Source organism: Panthera uncia, assembly GCF_023721935.1.
Source record: "Panthera uncia isolate 11264 chromosome D3 unlocalized genomic scaffold, Puncia_PCG_1.0 HiC_scaffold_8, whole genome shotgun sequence".
NCBI classification, from domain to species: Eukaryota; Metazoa; Chordata; class Mammalia; order Carnivora; family Felidae; genus Panthera; species Panthera uncia.
In genome coordinates, this window is record NW_026057586.1 from 85,393,337 (window position 1) to 85,415,685 (window position 22,349).

At 49.3% G+C, this 22,349-nt stretch overlaps 1 protein-coding gene across 1 annotated transcript in view; it reads left to right on the plus strand.

Annotated features, from left to right (window-relative positions):
* DNAH10 (dynein axonemal heavy chain 10) overlaps positions 1–22,349 on the plus strand; it is a 152,663-nt gene that overhangs the window by 78,307 nt on the left and 52,007 nt on the right. The window contains exons 30-43 of the mRNA XM_049619502.1: positions 2,259–2,482; positions 4,740–5,009; positions 5,108–5,291; positions 6,975–7,109; positions 7,744–7,896; positions 9,817–10,005; positions 10,466–10,612; positions 11,158–11,349; positions 12,943–13,061; positions 15,177–15,335; positions 16,199–16,334; positions 17,516–17,638; positions 19,134–19,268; positions 19,552–19,768. Of these exons, the coding sequence (XP_049475459.1) occupies positions 2,259–2,482; positions 4,740–5,009; positions 5,108–5,291; positions 6,975–7,109; positions 7,744–7,896; positions 9,817–10,005; positions 10,466–10,612; positions 11,158–11,349; positions 12,943–13,061; positions 15,177–15,335; positions 16,199–16,334; positions 17,516–17,638; positions 19,134–19,268; positions 19,552–19,768 (2,383 nt within the window). The remainder of the gene's footprint in view (positions 1–2,258; positions 2,483–4,739; positions 5,010–5,107; positions 5,292–6,974; positions 7,110–7,743; positions 7,897–9,816; positions 10,006–10,465; positions 10,613–11,157; positions 11,350–12,942; positions 13,062–15,176; positions 15,336–16,198; positions 16,335–17,515; positions 17,639–19,133; positions 19,269–19,551; positions 19,769–22,349) is intronic.

The following is a 22,349-nucleotide window of genomic DNA, read 5'->3' on the forward strand; positions in this document are numbered from 1 at the left end:
AAAAAGAATATAGCAATGCACAAAGACTAATATAATAAGCAGAGAGGTGGTACAGGACAGTGCTTCGGCATGTGGACTCTGGACTCAGATTGCCTGGGTTCAAATCCCAGGTCTACACAGATTTGCCGTGTGACTTTTGGCAAGTTACTTAACCCCTCTGGGCATCAGGTTCCTGTCTGCAAATGGGGAAAACCCAATAGTTACCTGCTTCAGTGGAGTTGTTCTTAAGATGAAATGAGTTCGTATGTGTAAAGTACTCGGTGACCGTCTCATAATGTTGGCTAACATTACCTTATCCACCACCCAGAATTGACTGGTAACTAACTTGTTACCAGTTAGTCCTATTTGCTTCTCTACACCCTCTTCGTGAGACAAAGCTGTAGAGAGAAAGTTGCCATCCTCTTTGCCCCCATCACAATCCTTACTCCCCCTTCAAGAGACAGCCACCGTCATGACTTTGCAGTGATTCGTTCCAGCCCCTGTTTTCATACTTGTACATAAACGCATGTGTATCTGCGAACAATACCGACTGGCAGGAAATGCAACAGGTCAAACTGTCTCTGGTGATAGACGGCCAGAGCATGGCCAGAACGAATCTTGATCAGCTGGTCAAAGCTGTATATTTAGTATCAGCCCTCGGGTAGGGCTTCCCAGCTGTGGCAGTGTTGGTCACTGGGCCAGATAATTCTTGGCTCTGTGTGTGTGCGCGTGTGTGTCGGGGATTGGGGGCTGTCCTGTACGCTGTGGGACACTCAGCAGCATCCCTGGCCTCTACCCACCAGATGCCAGGAGCATCGCTCTCCGGTTATGACAACCAAAAATGTCTCCTGATGTTGCCCAGTGTCCCCTGGGGGCAGAATCATTTGTGGCTTTGAATCGGTGTTGTGGAATAATTCCTTTATTCCAGATAAACAAAGCGTTTGGGATCAAGTACGTAACTCCATACTTTCCCTTTAGTTAATGCGGATTTCCTTCCTAAACCAAAATTTGTGTCTTTGATTTTTGTCTTTTTTTTCTCAAAGGGGAGATGTGTGTGTGTGTGTGTGTGTGTGTGTGTGTGTGTGTGTGTGTAATTTTTTTATTTAAAAAAATTTTAATCTTTATTTTTGAGAGAGAGAGAGAGAGAGCGAGCGAGCATGAGCGGGGGAGGGGCAGAGAGAGAAGGAGGCACAGAATCCGAAGCAGGCTCCAGGCTCCCAGCTGTCAGCACAGAGCTCAACACGGGGCTTGAACTCACGGACCATGAGATCATGACCTGAGCCGAAGTCAGATGCTTAACCGACTGAGCCACCCTGGCGCCCATATATATGTATATAATGTTTGTTTATTTTTGAGAGAGAGAGAGAGGGAGAACAAGCGGGGGAGGGGCAGAGAGGGAGAGAGAGGATCTCAAGCAGGCTCCAGCCCGGATGCTCGGCTTGATCCCACGAACCACGAGATGACGACCTGAGCCGAAATCAAGAGTTGGAGGCTTAATCGACTGAGCCACCCGGGCATCCCGGAAGAGGTTTATATTTTGTTACCACTTTCAAAAAAAATATATTTTACTGTTTTAGAAAAGTGTATATCGTAGTACTTCATTTACCAGTGGCCCCTTTTGCAGACCCTCTGGCTTTATTGTTTAAAGCCTGTTGCCTTTTCCTTCTCCTCTCTGACACGCGGAGTGCCTAGTCTTATACCCTGGGTCCTGAAAGACTCATTTTCCCCCCCGAGTATCATTCCGGATCAAGAACAGTGCTGACAGGCAACAAATGGCCAGTGTTGAATGTGCTGGAGGCATATCTTGCACGGTGTTTGAGGTGACCCTTCCGACCTCATCTTGTAAGTGCCATGATTACGTCTCTTCCAGGCTGAGAGAGGAGAAGCAACTTGTCCAAAGTCACCCAGCTGGGCTGTGGGGGAGGGGTTCAGGCACGTCTCTGACTCCTCAGCCCTGGGCCGTTTTGTCACCGGGCCTCTTCTGTCCAGATACCTCTCTGTACCCGCATGTACTCTAGAATCTCGCGTGTGGGGAGGGAGTGCGTCTTCTTTTCCTTCCCTTCCCTTTCCTTTTTAGCCCCAAACAGACCTTCGCACAGTGCGGGATAGACGCGCGCACCCAAAGCGTGCTGCTGGAATGAGCAGCTGGGCGAGCGGACGCCTATTTGGTGCTGGCGTCCCGGGGGCTCCCGTGCGTGGTGGGGGGCTGGCTGCGGGCCATTCTTGGGCTCCACCGTCCAGCGCCCGGATCGCAGAGTGGACTCTCCCCTGTGTTGCAGATGTATGACAACATAGCACTGCTGAGGTTTAATGACGGGGACGGTGGAGAAAAGCTGGCGTCCGCCATGATCTCAGCAGAGGGCGAAGTCATGGAGTTCCGGAAGGTCATACGGGCCGAGGGGCGCGTGGAGGACTGGATGACAGCGGTTTTGAACGAAATGCGGAGGACCAACCGGCTGATTACCAAAGAGGCTATTTTTAGATACTGTGAAGACAGAAGCAGGTAGGGTCGTAACTGTGAACGTGTGTCACTTTATTCTATTAGCAGTCATAATGGATTAATATTAAAGGCTTGGGGTAGATTGAGTGACATTCCAAATGAAGTTTTCTTTTCTTGGAATAGCTAAGTTAGCCCGCGCCTTGTCTGTCTTTCAAGGATCGCCTAACTCAGGACTTCTCAAAGTGCGGTACTGGGGGCTTGTGACAAATGCAAGTTCCTGGGACGGACTCCACCTCAGCCCCACGGGGCCATCTGTGTATCTTATAAGCTCCTCCCCGGGGATTCTGAGCACGCTCAGGCGTGAGAACCACTGACCTGGTGACCCGACAGAAACCAGGTGTTCAGTAGGGTTCATCCGTGTAAAGTCGTTTCTAAGATATTTAACCGATGTCAAGCACGCCTTGATTTTTCTGGCCCGAGCAGCTTCCAGGCACCAAGCTGAGCCACGCCTGCCTCTCATCGAGAAAAGGGCTGGCTTTAATGTGTGGTACATACGACATCTTTGGATGACTTGTGCCATTAGATTTAGGCGGGACTCCCAGGAATATATTTGGCAGGGCCTTGATGGCAGACATAAAATCTCCATTATTATTTTAGGAGTGCTGTCCCTTTGACTTTAGACACTGAAAAAACATGTAGTTAAATAAATGATCAGAGAATAGCATTATAGTTGGATCGTTATGATCCTATTTTTTAGGTGCTATAAAAATTGGTTTATGTCCTTGTGTATATCAAGTATACGTAGATATCTTCAGTAGTGTGCCGGTCATCAAGCTGGTTTTCTGAAGCAAACAAACAAACAAAAAACCTTCGATTTAGAGAGTTTGTCAATTTACATAGTGTAGATACTCCCACCATGGCTGATTTCAAAGCTAGCGGAGTAATGGAAGTGGTTTGAACATCAGCCTGCAAAATTCCCGAGTATTTGGCAGTAAACTCTCGTGAACTGGTAGGAGGCAGCTCCTGTACGTTATCAGCCATATTCGTTAATTGACCTACTATTAATCGAATTCCTGCTCTGAGCTGATCGCTGTGCCAGATGCTCATACAAAACTGAACGAGACAGAAATCACCGGCCCCCAGGAGAGGTGATCACGGAGCATTCTGCAGTCTCCTTAATGACCCCAGATCAGAAGAATTTTACGCCAGTGTTAGTTTTCTCGACATCATAACTGCCACGTTGCCAGGGTGCTGCTGTGTGTCACAGCGTGTGGTTGGTGGGAGACAGTCAGGGAAGGGAGCCCGATGTGTCTGTATTACTCCTTTCCTCCCCAAATCCCCTCCACTCGGGCACTGTCGTTTCTAACGACAAGGGTGACTAGTTGAAATGAGTGCATTGGTTTATTTGAGCAGACGTGTTTTGGCTTCACTGAGAAGACAGGCCCAGGGATACACAGCCCCAGAAAGCACCCCCGTCCCGGGATTTGCCAGACGCCATCATGGTCACCTTAGCTGTGCCCTGAGTCACCTTATTTTCTCTGCTCGGCTTGCTTCTGCCTCTCCTGATTTCCAGCTTCCCAGGTTCCCCATCACCTTTATCTAGTGTGCAGGGGTCATAATTATAGATACTATTTAGGTTTTCGAGGTGCCATACAACTTTAAAGCAAGGTGGTAAAGCCTGATCTTTTTTTTGTTTTAAATACACTTTTAAATTTATTTTGCCATTAATTGTATGTCATCAGGATAATGACGTAGTAATTCACAGTCACTTTTCCTGGATTGGAACTTAGAGCTCTGGGTCTGTTATTTATTTATTTTTTTAATTTTTAACGTTTATTTTTGAGGGAGAGAGAGTGAGACCGAGAATGAGCAGGGGAGAGACAGAGAGAGACAGAGACACAGAATCCGAAGCAGGCTCCAGGCTCTGAGCTGTCAGCACAGAGCCTGAGGTGGGGCTCGAACCCATGAACTCTGAGATCACGACCTGAGCCGAAGTCAGACGCTTCACGGACTGAGCCACCCAGGCGTCCCCAAAATGTAGACATTCTCATAACGTTCCCATAATATGAAGTCATTCTGAAAGGTCTATAAAGGCGTCTTTTCAAAGCGATCTAGCAGCTCCCTACACGGTCAGCTGTCACGGTCTCATGTGCACGTGTGGTCGGCTCGGGCTTTTCCTGTCTATCCGGGAGACTTCTTGCCATCTGCTTGCCTAGAGCCCTTCCTTTGCCTTTGCCCATTCCAGATCAAAGAACTAAATTCTTCCAGGGGCTGTTGTCTGGTACCAGTCCCTCGAGCAGGCGCGCTGTTTCCCCTTTAGAGTCGACTGGATGCTCCTGTACCAGGGGATGGTGGTGCTGGCCGCCAGCCAGGTGTGGTGGACGTGGGAAGTGGAGGATGTCTTCCGCAAAGTGCAGAAAGGGGAGAAGCAGGCCATGAAGGACTATGGCAAGAAGATGCACGAGCAGATTGACCAGCTGGTCACTCGGATCACCATGTCCTTAAGCAGAAACGACAGGAAGAAATACAACACGGTCCTCATCATCGACGTTCACGCCAGAGATATAGTCGACTCCTTCATAAGAAGCAGGTGAGGCCCTTCCGGGGCGCCGGTGTCTCACGGCGCGTCCGGCCCCGCGCTTCGTCTCGCCGCCTCTCTGACCGCGTCTCCCGCTTGTCACCTTCCAGCATCCTCGATGCCCGGGAGTTTGAATGGGAAAGTCAGCTGCGGTTTTACTGGGACCGGGGGCCGGATGAGCTGAATATCCGCCAGTGCACCGGCACCTTCGGCTACGGATACGAGTACATGGGTTTGAACGGGAGGCTGGTCATTACGCCGCTCACAGACCGGATTTACCTGACCCTTACTCAGGTGACTGGCCTCCTGGACCTTGTGGTTATCGGCTGCCTGTGGTTACGGGTGTCTCGCTGAGCAGGATTAGGGTGATCGGAGACACTGTACCGGGTTGACCCGTGTCCCCTCCCTCCCGATTCACGTCCGCTCGGAACCTCACAAGGTGACCTTATTTAGAAATGGGGTCTTTGCGGATTTAATTAGTTAGGGGTTGGGAACACCCTGGATTAGGGCCCTGTAGCCAATGACTGGTGTCCTTGTGAGAAGAGGAGAGGACACGGAGATACAGGAAAGGTGATGTTAAGAGAGGCCGGGGTTGGAAATGACGTGGTCACAAGCCAAGGAATGCTTGGAGCCACCAGAGCGAAGAAATCCCTCCCAGGGGCTTTTGGAGGGAGGGTGCCCCCTCCCCCCTCCAACAGCTCGATTTCAGACTTCCAGCCCTAGGTTCTGTGAACGAATACACTTCTGTTGTTTTAAGCCCCCTACTTGGTGGTAATTTGTTAGGGCAGCCCCAGGAAATTAACGCCGATAGTGAGGGGCATTGTTGTTTAAACCCCGTAAATGAGTTTCAGATTGGAACGTGACTGGCTTGCCACCTTTTGGGATTGGGCTGTTGCAGGTTCAGGTGGCGCCTGAAACCCCCCTGTCAGGTTTAATAATTTGCTAAGAGGATTCCCAGAACTCAGAAAAACCATTACAGTCACGGTTGTGGTTTATCATAGCAAGAGGACGCAGATCAAAATCGGCAGTAGGAAGGCTTAGGACAGGGTCCGGGAGAGACCAGGCGCGAAGCTTCAGCTTCCTCTCACGGTGTGGTTGTGCAGACGGCATCATTTCTTACAGCGGTGACATGTGGCAGCATGCATGAAGTATTGTCACCCAGGGAAGCTCCTCAGAGCCTTGGTGTCTAGGGATTCAGTTGGGGACTGGTCATGTAGCGATGGCTGATCACCCCGATGGCCGACGTTAGTCTCCAGCCCCTCTAGAAGTCACGCTGATACCATGTGGCCCAAGGTCACTGTTCTCAGGACATTCCCGGGGCTTAGAGGTCAACTCCTAGAATCTGGAGACAAAGGGCCAAACCTTTCTTTGGGGAGGACTAATCCTTTACTGCACAGATGAACATGTGTCCGTGAGCCCCAACTCTGGGACCTACGTGGACCTTGTCCTTAGTGTCGGCACGGATTCTCGCATGTTGCTTCGTCCTGGGTATACTGGTTCCTGTATCATGCGGTGGGGGGTGGCCGGTAGCGGTCAGTGGAAAAACACAGAAAAGAAACGTTAAGAATGGTGACTATCAGAAAAGGTGAGTGTGTCGGATGCCTGGATGGCTCTGTCGGTTGAGTGTCTGACTCTTGATTTTGGCTCAGGTCATGATCCCACCATTGTGGGATCGAGCCCCTCGTTGGGCTCCATGCTGAGCGTGAAGCCTGCTTAAGATTTTCTCTCTCCCTCCCTCTCTCTCCCTCCCTCCCTCCCTCCCTTTCTCTCTCCCTCTCTCTCTCTCTCTCTCTCTCTCTCCTTCTCCTTCTCCTTCTCCCTCCCTCTCTCTTAAGTAAATAATAAGAAGGGTGAGTGTGAACTTGTCCATTGCCACACGTATATGTCGCACATAGATTATCACAGCGCTTTGGGAAATGACGCCCGTTTCCTTGTGAGAATCAGACCAATGTATGTTTTGCATTTCGCTCATAACAGGCACTGTCCATGTATCTGGGAGGGGCCCCTGCTGGCCCGGCAGGGACTGGCAAAACCGAGACCACCAAGGATCTAGCCAAAGCCCTGGGCCTGCTCTGTGTTGTAACCAACTGCGGTGAAGGCATGGATTATAAGGTAAGGCCTCGTCGTCCCTCCCGGTGCTGTGTTACTGGGCAGAGAGCTAAAAGTGGGGCATGGCGGGAAGGCATCTCACCTCATTCTCTTCCATGAAAACACATGGAGGCGGCTGGAAGAGTCGAGCGGAGAATCTCTCGCCCCCGGTCCCAGGATGTACACGGGTCGGCTTTGTTAGCAGCTTGGAGAGCAAGCGTCGCAAACAGAGATGCCACCAGAGCCACATAGATAACGAGGAAAGCAGCAGATAGAGACAATAGGGAGTGGTGAAGACTGTGGCCAAGTAGAAGGCAGTGCTTCGGCTGCGGGGGGGAGCCACTGTTCAGCTGTGGTTGTTACCACTTGGGAAAGCGGACCCGGTGTTGCTAGAGTTTCCAGTATTTCAAGAGAGGCCAGAGATCTGGAGTCTTCCATGCAAATCCTTAGTTTGTAAAATCCTGCGAATGGGAGCTGGCCCGTGAGAGGGTCCCGGAAGTGTTGCCAGAAAGATCCATTCGTGGGGTGGTTGGCCAGCTGCCTCTCCGCCAACCTGATGTTCACTGTCTGCTTTAATTTAGGCGATGTCTCCGCAAACGTATCGCTTGCAGTTTGAAAGATAAAAATTGCCCTTGTCCTGCCATTTCTCTCATTCTAGGCCGTTGGGAAGATTTTCTCTGGCCTCGCCCAGTGTGGGGCCTGGGGCTGCTTTGACGAGTTTAATCGAATCGACGCCTCTGTGCTGTCGGTCATCTCGTCCCAGATTCAGACCATCCGAAACGCTCTGATCCATCAGGTGACCACGTTCCAGGTGAGGCTGAGCGCGGGGCCTGCCTGGACCACATGCTCCAGGGCGGAAACCTCACCAGGTGCTGGGTAGTCGCCCTTCCGCACCAGGCTGCTGACAGATGATTTGACAGACTTCTGCTTTCAAATTGAGATGGTTGGGTTTTCCAAAATTATCAGCATCTTTGACAGTTAAGGACTGCGGTATTCTAAGAACTTCGAACTAATTCCGGACGTATGCAAAGTTGCTATCGGTGGGCAAGGCAGTGTTCTCAAATAAGTGACGTACAGGGCCCCCTTTAAAGGAGAAAAACATTCGTGGTCACTTCCCAAGTTTGAGAAAAAAGGCAGCCTTAAAGATGAATGTCCCATGGGGCGCCTTGGGTGGCTCAGTCGGTTAAGCATCCAACCTCGGCTTAGGTCATGATCTCACGGTCTGTGAGTTCGAGCCCCGCGTCGGGTTCTGTGCTGACCGCTCAGAGCCTGGAGCCTGCTTCGGATTCTGTGTCTCCCTCTCTGTCTTCCCCTCCCCTGCTCACTCACACATTCTCTCTCAGCACAACAAATGAATAAATAAACAAGTAAAATCCATTCCATCTGATGAAGCTGGATGAGAATTTGGAGAAGCATGATCTAATTATATAATCCGCACATTCCAGAAGTGGGTTCTGTAACAAAAGGGACCAGAGTGGCCGGACCAGTCCCCTGCACCAGGGCCTCTCTGATCCCAGTGTACTTTGCTTCCCCTCCTGCCCCTGTGTCCCCGTGTGCCCTGCACTCTTGTCACCTCATGACACTCGCCCTGCAGACGCACCATGTCTTGTCACACCGTATGTGTCCCTGTCTGCCTGGAATCGTCCGTCCTTCCTTTGTGCCTGAAATCTCCTGTGTATTCTCTGAGGTCCTACAGAGCCTCAGAAGTTCGGGACCCAAATGTGGCTCAGGCTGGTGCGGGTTCGCTCGGGGGTACCTCCCTGGCCCTAGCCACCCGCCTGCTTTCCTCCCGGGCCTCGGTGTGGCTCATTGTCGAGAGATTATGTAAACTAGGCACTGGTAAACATTTTCGGGATTCCCAGAAGGGCTTTGGGTGGATTTCCTTTTAATTCGTTCTTCTGAAATCGTTCAGGGCTGGCCTTACTGCTTGTGAGGGAGGGAAATTGAACCTGCAACGCATTCAGGCTAAATAATAAATAACCCGTCCATCATCTCCGGGGGGCAGTCTGGGCCTCCTGTGGATATTGGGACATGGGTGGGAGTGGTCTCAGTGCAGCCTGGGGGGACGAGACAGGGGGAGCATCAGCTACCTGCTGGGCTGCCCCCCTTGTCACCGAGGCCACCCGTGCCTCATAAAAATAGAATTTCCTATTTTTTGTCTCTATGGTGGACCAGCGAAAGAAATAAAATCGTAAGCTCTTAGCAAAAAAAAAGTTGAGGCAGGTGAAACTCAACTGTAGGCTAAAGAAATTCAAAATGTTGAGATCCCTGCAGTTTGTTGGTCCCCGAGGCACCCGGAGGCTGAAGAGGTGGGAAGGGTTGATGTCCAGGCCCCCGGGGGGCGGGGTTGAGGCTGGATTCGGGGAGTCACGGGTAACCTGAATGAAAATCCACTTTGCGTGGGGCGCCACACTGTGTGCTCGAGCACAGATCGCCTCGCTCAATCGCCACAACCTTGCGGAAAGGGAAACCGACTCAGAGAAGTTAGGTGACCTGTTGGGGCTCACACAGCACCTCGGACCATCCCCAGGCTGCACTCCTTCCCCCCACCTGCCACTTCTCAAGTGTGCAGACCCTTGATTTGGATCAGAGTTTGGGGAAGGGCAAGGCTTGCCCCCCAGAACACTCAGGCCGTAAGCACGAGGGCTCTACGTTTGACACCCGGAAACGGAAGGGAGCTGAAGGTGATGTCTGCCGGCCGTAACCCCCTTCCTCTCCTGTCACCCTCCAGTTTGAAGGGCAGGAGATCTCCCTGGACTCGAGAATGGGCATCTTCATCACCATGAATCCCGGCTACGCTGGCCGCACGGAGCTGCCCGAGTCAGTGAAGGCCCTCTTCAGGCCCGTGGTGGTGATCGTGCCCGACCTGCAGCAGATCTGTGAGATCATGCTCTTCTCGGAGGGCTTCCTCTGGGCCAAGGTGAGGCCTTGTGGTTGCCCGGCCCAGGCTCCGCCCTGGCTCTGCTTTCGGACTGGGGGCTTGGCAAGTTTGCATTCTGTGTGGCTTGCTTGCTGTCTCTCTCTCTCTCTCTCTCCCTCCCCCCATTCTCCTGCCCCTTTTTAAAATTGTGAGTTTTATTTTCAAATAATTTGACTCCCAAGAAGTGACAACCAAAGTGCAGGGAGTTCTGTGTGCCCCTCCCCCAGCTTCCCCAGTGATGACACCTGACACCCCCAAGGCTGGTTGTCAGAACCGGGAAAGTGATGTGGGCGCTGTGCTTTCAGCTCAGCTACAGACTTTATCTGGATTCCGTCGGGTTCGCTTGTTCATAGAGCAGTTCAATCTGAGCACCCGTACGTCCGTTTTGCTTGTAGAATGATGTCCCTTTGCTCTCGGGTCATTTTCTTTCTTTGTTCGTCATTATCTTTGATCACAAAAGACGCTGGCCAAAAAGATGACTGTCCTGTACAAGCTGGCCCGGGAACAGCTCTCCAAGCAACATCACTATGATTTTGGACTGAGAGCCCTGAAATCGGTGTTGGTAATGGCCGGAGAGCTGAAGAGAGGCTCTTCGGAACTTAGAGAGGTAGGGGCCACGTGTACTCACGTCCTCTGGGTCTTCGGTTCCCACGCACTTGACAACCGCCGGGATGGGTGACGGGCTACTATGTGGTACTCGTGGGAAAGGTTTAGCCTTAGCTGTCACTTCACTGGGTTGCTGGCCTCAGTTGGGTCTCTTAGCCATCATATGTTTTGTTTTGTTTTTCCTAATTTGATTTATTACCATAGGTCAATTTCAGTGTCTCCACCGCACCACAGTTTCTGATGCCTCTGATCAATCCACAATTGCAGGATGGTGGGGTGGAGGGATGGGGATAAACCCAGGCCTCAAGAAAGCACGAGTACGAATTTTGTGTCTTTTTCCGCTTTGCAATGAAAGCACAGGGCCTACTCTGAAGCAGACTTCAGTCAGTGCTGCTCTGTGGGCAACAGGCTCACGTTTTTCTCTGGAGACTGTGCTGACAGTGCTTGGTGTCTTAAAATTTATAGAAAATTTCATAAGAGGATTCCTAGACCAGTGTCCGGGTCTTTCAGAAATATCTTTGAAGATGTCCGTTTCATTCCATCCAGGATGTGGTGCTGATGAGGGCCCTTCGAGACATGAACCTGCCCAAGTTTGTATTTGAGGACGTCCCTCTTTTCCTCGGTTTGATTTCCGATCTGTTTCCTGGACTGGACTGCCCGCGTGTTCGCTACCCCGATTTTAATGACGCCGTAGAACAGGTGCAGCAGGAGAACGGCTACATTGTCTTACCTGTCCAGGTAAGGCAGCGTGAAATGACTTCACGGGCTTCTTCTGGGTCCTTTGCATTGTTTTTGTTTGTTTTTTTTTCCATTAAAATAGAAATAATATAACATTTACTGTCTTAACCATTTTTCCCTGCCTTTTTTTTTTTTTTTTTTTTTTTTTTTTTTAGTGTGGTAAGGTACACATACCATAAAAATTTCCGTCTTACCCAGTTTTAGTCCAGGGTAGTAGTGTTAAGTATATTCATATCGTGAAACAGATCTTCAGAACTTTTCCATTGTGCGAAACTGAGACTGTCCCCGTTAACCAGTGACTCCCCCCTCCCCTCCGCTTCCCCAGCCCCTGGCACCTACCTGGCACCCAGCCTTCTGCTTCTATGAATCTGACTCCTTTGGGGACTTCATGTAAGTGGAATCCTGAGGTATTTGTCCTTTTGTGACTGGCTTCTTTCACTTTGCACGTTTTCACGGCTCATCCGTGTAATGGCATGTGTCGGAATCACCTTCCTTTTTAAGGCAGAATAGTTTCCCACTGTATGTACGTATCACCCACCCATTGTTTTTGGCATAATATGATAACTGAAGTATTTTGCTTTGGGGTCCAACCATTTAATGTTCTCTCCCCACCCCATCTTTTTTTTTTTTTTTCTTTCCAGAGTCACACATATAAGGAAAATTAAATTAAATGTTACCGATAAGATTTTGATCATCTCAAGTCTGTAAGGTTGTATATGTCATCATTAAGCCATGAACTGCCAGAGTGTTCTGCTGAGGGTCTAAATGCCTAAAGCTTCAGGACCAGGGTGGCCGCCTCTGGTCGGGCTATCTCGGGGCATCAGGCTACCCAGAGGCCTCGGGCTGGGGCAGCAGGTACTGGCCACAGATGAGAGAGCTCTTGGCACCTTTCCTGGCGCTGAGGTTTTCCTCTGGATGTGGTTGTTTACAACAACGTGTTTTCTGGCGGGAATGTAAAATGGTGTAGCGGCTATTAGAAAAACAGCCCGGCAGTTCCCCAAGAAGTTGCACACAGACTTAACCATATGACCTGTGTATCTCCCCAAGAGAAATGACATGTGTCCACACAACTTGTATACAAATGTTTGTAGCAGCATTATCTGTAAGAGGGGAAAAATGAAAACGTGCAAATGTCCACCCATAGATGAATAAGCAAAATGTGATCTATCCGTGCAATGGGATTTTACTCAGCCACGAAAGAGAATCAAGTCCTGACCCACCATATAATGTGCATAAACCCTGAAAACGTGCTGAAAGTAGCCAGACACAAAGGCCCACATATACCGTGTGATTCCATTTATGTCATTCCATCTATTTATGGAGAGGGGGCAGATCCATGGGAACACACAGCACATGAACAGCGCCCGCAGCTGGGGGCAGGGCTTAGAAGGGTTGACTACGGGTGCAGAGTTTTGGGGGTGGGGGAACGTGTGATGAAAACCCTCTAAGACTGAATGTCGTGATTGTGCCCATACTAAAGCCCACCGAATCGCACACTTGAGATGGGTGAATCGCATGGTAAGTGAATTATAGCTCAATAAAGCTGTCTTAAAAAAAGCTGTGTTACCCTAGCTACCAATGTTTGCCCCACAGGTGGATAAAGTGGTTCAGATGTTCGAGACCATGTTGACCCGCCACACGACCATGGTGGTGGGGCCCACGGGAGGGGGCAAGTCCGTGGTCATTAACACCCTGTGTCAGGCCCAGACCAAGTGAGTATGACCCCGAGGAGGGGGCCTCGTTGCCCGGTCGTGGTGGTATTACCTAGTTACACTTTGCCTTCTCGATTCCTGGGAGGTTAGGTTTGTCTTAAAACTCTGCCTTTTTTTTAAAATCATGAAAGTAAAAAGTTCATTCGTGTTTGAAACTACATACAGCTACCACGGGGAAGACATTTTCAAGCCAGGGTGTAATCCGGTCAGAAAGGAATGTGAAACATTTTTAATACCTTAGCTTCATGGCCACCGATTATTTTCATGACCCAGTCAGCTTCAGAATCGCATGCAATACAGAGTGAAACATACAGTCCTGAAAACTGAAACCTGAACACATCAGTGTCCTAAACACCACTTTAGACTCGAAGTGTCTCGATTTGTTTCATTGCTGAGTTAGTCCACCTATTTTTATTTATTTTTGTTTTTATTTTTTTAAGAGAGAGAGTGAGCTTTTTTTTTTTTTTTTTTTAATGTTTATTTATTTTTGGGAGAGACAGAGACAGAATGCAAGTGGGTTAGGGGCAGAGAGAGAGGGAGACACAGAATCCGAAGCGGGCTCCAGGCTCTGAGCGGTCAGCACAGAGCCCGACGTAGGGCTCGAACCCACGAACCGTGAGATCATGACCTGAGCCGAAGTCAGACGCTTAACTGACTGAGCCACTCAGGCGCCCCTAGTTCACCTATTTTAGAAGGCAAAACAGTGACCCTTGTGTGCATCACCCTGTGACCGGGATCATCTGTGAGGGAAGTATTTCACAAACAACCTTATAAAGATATTTCGAAAATTAACTGGTTAAGTTGTATTTTCTTGGTGTTCAGGTTGCTCCTTCAAAGTAAGGCAGGATGCTCACCATTATGTAACCCTTGTTATGGTATCAGAGTGGCCAAAAACAGAGTGTCCTCTCCCCAGATGAGTTAACCATTGCCAGCCCAGTGGGAGCTAGGAAAGGGATCTCACACTCCTGATACAGAACATTCTAAAGACCTGGAGTGAGTTGTCGTGCCCATCCTTGTACTGAAAACAGGTTTTCTCACCTCTCGCTCTCCTCCTAAGTAATAACTAGGTCCCAGAAAGACTGCTGCATGCGAATATTCCAGCAAAAATCTAAATCAAGACTTACGATCTTTGTGATGTGAACATTTCTAGATAGTCTATATAAGATCAGTGAGTGAGTGACTGCCGTTTTTTCTTAATTCTTCTTATGTTTCTTATGAGAAAGCCACTGGACAGTGGCTCCCTGGTTTCAAGTGGATTGTGCCATAGCCCTCCTGCCTTTTGTTCTTTAATTAATTCATTGTTAGGTAGTTGATAGAACTGTCACATATGTGTATTTGCACTCCACCATTATTTTTAGGTAGTTAATTATGAACTGTTTGTGCGAGGTGTGGTTTTCTGTAGACGAATTCATCCCATCGTGTTGCAGGAATTTGCAGGCATTATGGTGGCAGATGCCCCATCCACATGACGTACAAAGTCAGCACAGAGCATACATCCCGTAGATACGAGAGATTGAGCGTTAGTGGTCCAAGGGTGTGTTACGTAGTCCTGGACGACTGTTGTCTCCTGTACGCGTATTATGAAATCTTTACGTAAATCGTCACAGGCACGAGTACGTAACTTAGCTTCTCATTGCCCTGAACAGGCAAGGCTCTGCCTTCAGTTCAGACCTCGCTTGTGCTGGGGCCATATTTTTGGTGAAACATGGTTCCCTTGCATTAAAATTTTTTTTTTTTAAGTTTACTTATTTGAGAGACAGAGTGTGAGTGGGGGAGGGGCAGAGAGAGAGGGAGACACAGAATGTGAAGCAGGCTCCAGGCTCCGAGCTGTCGGCACAGAAGCTGATGCAGGGCTCGAACCCACGGATCGTGAGATCATGAACCTGAGCCAAAGTCGGACGCTTAACTGACTGAGCCACCCAGGCGACCCTGTACCCTTGCATTTAGTGTAAGCCATTGACGGTAATGGAGAAGCCCAGGGGAGAGTTTGTGTGGGTTGCATTTGAAATTTTGGACTGGATCCCAAACATCTAACCCCCACCTAGGCAGCCCAGACTGTTTTCCTAATGTGTAGTCCACCTGGACCACAGCTGCAGCCTCTCTCCTTGGGTTTAGGCTCGGGCTGATGACGAAGTTGTACATCCTAAACCCCAAAGCCGTGAGTGTCATAGAGCTCTATGGCATCCTGGACCCCACCACCCGAGACTGGACAGACGGGGTGCTGTCGAACATCTTCCGGGAGATCAACAGGCCGACGGATAAGAAGGAGCGAAAGTGAGTACCTTTGTAAATGGGAGAGAGCCTGGGTTAGCCTCATATTAATTATCTGAATGTTATAGGTAAAGAAAAAAAAAAGACAATGTATAGTATTGTAGTTTCATGCATGGACGCCCACAGACTTAGAGTCAGATGTCGAAGGCCCTGCTCACAAAGTGCCAGATGCCATGTCAGTTCTCTGTGTGTTATCTCTGTCTCCTCAACTGCTAGGATACTCTGCTCTCTATAAGGATACTTGTCCTTGGCTAAGGGCCCACCTGGGTAATCCAAGATGCTGTCATCTTGAGATCCTTAACACCTGCAAAAATCTTTTCTTCCCCCCAAATAAGGTCACAGTCACAGGTTCTGGATGGACGTATCTTTTGGGAGCCAAAAGTACATTCAATCCATCATACACGGATAGGGTATATGAAATACTTTCCTTTGCTCTTAACCTTACCGTAAGGAAAGTTGGTGTCAAAACCAGTGACCAATAGCAATTGATATTCTCAGTTTTAAGAAAAGGCTGAGACTCTGATCCTATCCGTCTCCACACACAGCTGCTGCTCAGCTCCAGCAGATTGTTCCCAGGCAGGAGCGCAGGTCTGTGTTTTCAGCCTTCCGGGTTGCAAGAGAAGCAAGAAATTCAGATTTTTGTGTGAAGTTGTATTATTCTTCAGTGTCAGTGACTGACTCACACAGATATTATGGTTTGTTTGTTTTTTTCCTTTTGATTTTATGGGTCAAACCTCTGGACCCAGTTGGGTGCTCTGTGTCAGGTCCTGGCTACAGAACCCTGGGAAAAAGACATTCGTCATGAATGGGAAAGGGACACCAAGTTCCATGAGAAAGCCTGGCTTACTTTTCTTGGGTTGCTATAGGTATATTTTATTTGATGGTGATGTGGATGCTCTGTGGGTGGAAAACATGAATTCTGTGATGGACGACAACAGGCTGTTGACGTTGGCCAATGGTGAGCGCATTCGGCTTCAAGCGCACTGTGCTCTGCTCTTTGAGGCAAGTAGTGATGAAAAATAATTTTTAATATGTCTTGCAGTTAAGAATTTAAATGTTTATTAAATTGGTAATAAATATAGATGACCAAAGAAAATCCAAACAGTGCAAGAAGAGTTTTTATGATGAGGACAACTCAATACTTCCCTTACTCTTCTTACTCCTCTTTACCGTATCCCGGAGGTAACTGCTTTTCATTCTTGGGTTGTTTCTCCTGATCATTATCCTGTTGTCTGTACAGGACACACTTAGCATGCTGTTTCTTCCCGTATCAAGTTTACACAGTATCTACGCTATGACTGCTATGAAAGCGAGAGTTCATCTCTCACAACGCTAGCTCACTCCCCTCCTCAGAATACTAAACTAAACTGATTGCTACATCAGTTAAATCAGTAAAAAGTATTTACATTATTATGAATATGGGAATATTTACTGTAGAGCCAACTAGTATACTGCTATTATGTTTACTTTCTTTTTGAGCCTTTTTTTTTTTTTGGTCTTAGTTTGTAGTTGCCTTCTTTTTTTCTCTCACACTATTTGCCTTTAATTTTCTTTTCATTTGTTTTTGCAAACTTTCTATCATAGCCTCTGAACCTGTTTCATAGCTGTGGCCCTGAGACTTGTTTTCACTTCAGCTTAATGTTAAAGTTGTTCCTAAGTTGGCCTGCAAAATTCACCAATGCATGCGTATTTCCTTACCTTATTGGCTGACTGAACGGTGTCTTTTTTTTTTTCTCATGAAGAGATAGGTGTGTTAATATTGCTGGTTTAGATGGGTATGTGTTAAGTTTTATACTACCCAATCTCAACTATGTTTTAAAAAATGAAGAAAAAAAATACTGAAAGGAAAACAGTCCAAAACAATGTTTATTTCTTGGTGTTGGTATTTTGGGTAACCTATTTTCTTCTCTATAGTTTTCTATTTTTGTCAGATATTCTACAGCATATTAATTTTCATATTAATTTATAGTAAAAGAAAAGTTAAAAAGGTGCTACATCAGAAATGTATAACCTTCCCATGATAAACCTAAGTGTTCAGTTGGAAGCCTCATGAAAGCTATGTTAATCTGGGCATGACTTGGGTTTTATTCAGTTGTGAAAACTTTGCCCAAAGCAAAGGCCTTTAAACATGCCGTTCAGCTGTTCGTAGCTTTAGACATGACTGATTTCCTTTATTTCTCTAGGTTGGAGATTTACAGTATGCCTCTCCTGCAACTGTGTCTCGATGTGGAATGGTTTATGTGGATCCTAAAAACTTGAAATATCAACCGTACTGGAAAAGATGGGTTAATCAAATACAAAACAAGGTGAAAATTATTTCTAAAATGAACTTAAAAGTTATTAGTATTTGTGCCTAGCTGAATAAACATAATCCAGGGGGATGTTTGTAGTTAAAGCCATGACCTTGACCTGCCTGTGATCTTAAGCACAGTGTCAGAGCATCAATAAATTGGATGAAAACCTGGAAGACACACTTACTAGATTTCCAGATAATTCCATAGCTGGTGGGATAGGTAATCTTTTTTTTTTTTCTTTCATTTCTTAAGCTTATTTATTTATTTTGAGAGAGAGGGAGGGAGGGAAGAGACAAGCTGGGGAGGGGCAGAGAGAAAGGTGGACAGAGGACCTGAAGCAGGCTCTATGCGGATAGCACAGAGCCTGATGCGAGGCTCAAACTCACAAACTGTGAGATCATGACCTGAAGTCGGACGCTTAACCAACTGAGCCACCTAAGCGCCCCAGGGCTACGTGATGATTCCAGTAGTCTAGATCAAGGGTTGACATTTTTTTTTCCTGTAAAAGGATTGAGAGTAATATTTTAAACTTTGTGGGCCGGCTGGTTCCTTTTGCAACTACTCAACTATACCATCGTGGTATGAAAGCAGCTAAAGTACACGAATGGTCATGTCTATGTACCAATAAAATTTTATTTACACAAAGAAGTGGCAGGCCAGGTTTGGCTTGTGGGTTGTAGTTGGCAACTCCTGCTGCAGCCAAGCCCAGCTGTTGAGAGACTTCTCTCTAGAGGGGCCCAGCTTTTGCTGAATTGGACGAATGCAATGTGAAGGACCTAGCTTGTCATGTAATTGAGTTCTGACAGTTTTAGTTGACCTCAAACGATGTCATGTGTCACGTGGCTGCTGAAATGTGTACTGTAACAAAAGGCTTCATTGAAAAGTATAGAGATAGGTGTGATAGTCACGTGAAGGTAGTGGCTTGACCACACACCCAGGACACCATGACTGCGTTCTCAAAGCGACGCAGGTGGTTTGGGTGTATCACTGGAAGGACTGCTAGGCTGATGGTGAATTGGAAACCAGGACATAATTATCCCAGAGAAGAGAAGACCGAGGGAAGCATGATAGGACCATTGGAGGCACCGTCGTAAGGGAGAGAGAGTTGTGTCAGGGCCCGTGCGACCCCTGGTGGTCCTCAGCGCCTTGATAGGGAGAGGGGCTTCCACTGCTTTGCACTCTTTGCAAGATGACTGTGGCCGCACCACTTGAACTTGAAGATAATCAGCCCCATTTCTGTCAAATGGGACCTGTTATTCTCCCTCCCTCCCTCCCAGGTGGCGGGGTAGATGCTGTGGCAGTGAGACGAAGCGCTTTGCAATGAAAGTGCACCGTGAAGGACAAATCTCTCCACAAACGGAAGGCGCTGTTATCGGGGTTTACTCACCTGCCAAATCTACCCTTCATCAGAAGACCTTTCTCATCACTCTTTCGCCAAGATCGGCTTTCCACTAACTTCCCCTTAAAGGAGCCCTCGAAAATGCATTGCAATTCTGCTCTTTTATAGGCAGAGCAAAGCAATTTAGAGAGTCTCTTTGAGAAGTATGTGCCCTATCTCATCGACGTGATTGTGGAAGGGACAGTGGATGGAAGACGAGGCGAGAAGCTGAAGACCGTCGTTCCGCAGACAGACCTAAATATGGTGAGAAAATATCCCTGTTAGCAAAGAGAGAAGCTTCCCTAAAGGTGGACCCACAGGCCAAGGGAAGCAGAGATGCCAGAGGGGTAAACTGTAACGTCACAGGTTGCTTTCTTTGGCGACCCCGTGCAGGACAAGGTGCCAGGCTCCATCTGACGGAACCGATAGGGTGGGTCATAGGTTCCCACCGCGCTGGGACCTGGGATCCCGAGGTTTATGACCAGAACTGACCCTGGGGTGGGGGAGTGGAATGAATGGGCTGATCCGGGATTTGCCTGGGCACCAGGTAACCCAGTTAACCAAGATGTTGGATGCACTACTCGAAGGAGAAATAGAGGAACCAGACCTTCTGGAGTGCTATTTCTTAGAGGCTCTGTACTGTTCTCTGGGAGCCGCTCTGCTCGAGGATGGAAGGATTAAATTTGACGAGTGCATTAAACGCCTTGCTTCTTTGCCTTCTGTTGATACGGAAGGGGAATGGGCCAGCCCCGGGGAGATGCCAGGTAAGATCTGGGCGTAGCCTGTTTTCCTACTCACAGCGCTTTGCGGGGAGGGTTTTGGAGGAAGTGACCTTGCTTCTCCATACGTATGCCCGTACGGGTTTTCCAGCTCGCTGGCTTCTGTAGACACACGTGCAATGGTCAGACCCCCCCGGGGTTCCCTCAGAAGTTCCAGCGTGTCTTGTTGAGTCTCAACTCCTCCCCACCCCAGCACTCCCACCCTCGCACCCTGAGTTTAGTTAGGCGCTCGCTTCCTTTGCTGTTTAAGTTTTTAGAAATGTTCACACTTTGCATGACTTTGAGTTTCTTCTCCTTTGAATTTCTCTACCTGTTTTTTTAAGACCACCTCTAATTTTCATCTGCTGTATTCCTGAGTATTTTCACAGGAGGTGATCAAGGGTGGATCCGTAGGTCATTCTTAGGAGATCTCCGTGTTAAGGTTTTTAGCTTGCGTGTGAAGAAGGTGCATCCTCCAAGAACGACGTGTGATGAAAACATGCCTTTTTCAGGAACTCTGTGTAGCGCTAGGATCCATCTTTGTCTAGTTCTTTAAAAAAATTTTTTTTTAGTGTTCATTTATTTTTGAGAGAGAGAGACAGAAGACAGACTGTGAGTGGGGGAGGGGCAGAGAGAGAGAGGGGGACACAGAAACCGAAGCAGGCTCCAGGCTCTGAGCTTTCAGCAGAGACCAACACGGGGCTTGAACCCACCAACCGGGAGATCATGACCTGAGCCAAAGTTGGACGCTCAACCAACTGAGCCACCCCGACATCTCAACTTTGTCTAGTTCTCAATGATATTTGAACATGACTTGGCCGGTCACCATCTTTCTAAGCTGTATCCTATCATCATTACCCGGGGCGTTCTTTGTAAACAGCAAAGTAAAGTGGTCCCCGGGCTTCCTAATGGGGAGCACTGTGCTCTCCACCGTCCTGCTCAGGTGCCGGCTTCCTTGCCGGGCTCCTCTTGAGCTGTCTCTTCAGTTTCCCTCCTACCAACTCCCTCCCAGCTGCTCTTGGACCTGCTCAGGGGAAACCTTCTACGCCCTTCTAGAGACGTCTCTCCACCTCTTTCCTGTGAAAGCCACGAGTCCTCGAAAGGTTGGCTTCGAGCTCTGTCTTCTCATCCCACTTGCTTCTCAGCCAACAGCCGCCCGCCCCCCTTTCAAATCCCGGCTCCCCTGGAAGTGCTTCCGGTGAGCGTGTCCGCTGCCGTCTCCACCGGAGCCCACGGGCCTTGGCGTCCTTGCCATCCCGACCTTGCCTGGCGTCCGACGTGGCTGACCACTTCCTGCCCTCTTGAAACGTCCCTCCTCTTCCCTGCCGGCCGCTCGTCCGTCTCCTTCCTCGCCTCGGGGTTTGGTCTTCCAGCCTCCTTTCGTGCTTCGAGTCCCCATGGAGCGCTGGCCGCGCGCTCACAGCTTCGGCCTGCCAGTCTCCTTCCCTCCTGAGCCTTCTCCTCGTTCCCTAGCTCTGTCCCGAAATCTGTCTGTGGGTTGTCTGTCATTCATCTGTCTACTCGTGTACCTGTTGTCTATCTGCCTTCCATCCATCTACCTATCATCTATATCATCTACCCACCTCTTATCTCTCTATCATCTGTCTGTCCGCCTTGCATGTCGGCGACCCTGACACTTTCTTCCCCCCACCCCAGCCTGTCATTTCAGCCTGTCGATCTCCACCCCCACATCTCTTGGGAGCTGTCCTGTCAGCCCTGCCCTGGGTAAGGTGGGAGCCTCACTGACAGATCTCCCAGTCTCCACTCACCTCCTCCAGATCCATTTTCCACTACCGTCCTACTGATCTCTGCAGAGGCAGACCCGATCACGGGTCCCCCTGGAGACTAATGTCACACGCCCAGGACCGACGGGGTGGAGAACAAGCCCCTGAAATGGCCCGCCAGGCTCTTCACGCAACAGCCCCGCAGCCCTTGTAGCGTTGGCTCATCTGCCCACCGTGTGCACTCCTCACTTACTCCTTTCTGGTCCTCCGGCCACCCCGCCGTGCTCTCTTCTCCCTGACAGCCTCCCAGCGGCCCCCAGTTCTCTTGGCTCGGGACTCATGCTTCAGGTCTCAGACTGGATGGCATCTCCTTTGGGACGGCTTCCTCCCCGTGCTGGCTGCAAAATTTGGTATTGCTGGGGCCTCCGGGTGGCAGTCTCTCTGGGAGCAGGTGCACGAGGAACCTTTCTTAGAGCTGATTTGCGGAGCACCCCTGATGTTCAGGTACAGAGGAGTGTGGGCTGCGGGGCGCCTCGAGGCGCCCCGCGTGCCCCGTGGCACCTGGTGCTTCTCCGACCTCTTCCCTGCCCCTCCTGGTCAGACGTCCTCCCGGGCGCCCGCCGCACCTGCACTTGCCCTGTCGCGGAACGTAGCGCTCCGCGTTGACATTGCCTGTTGACTTGCCTCCATTCCGCCCCCCACCCGGCCGCCAACAACTGTAAGCCTAGGTTCCAGGGTTGTCCGCCACCGAACTCTCTCGTCCCCAGGGAGGGGGCTCAGCGTGTACCTGCCCAGTGGACGGGAGTGTAAGTTCGAAGTACTCGGTTAAGTTGCCGTCCAGGGGGCGGGTAGCATCAGTTCGT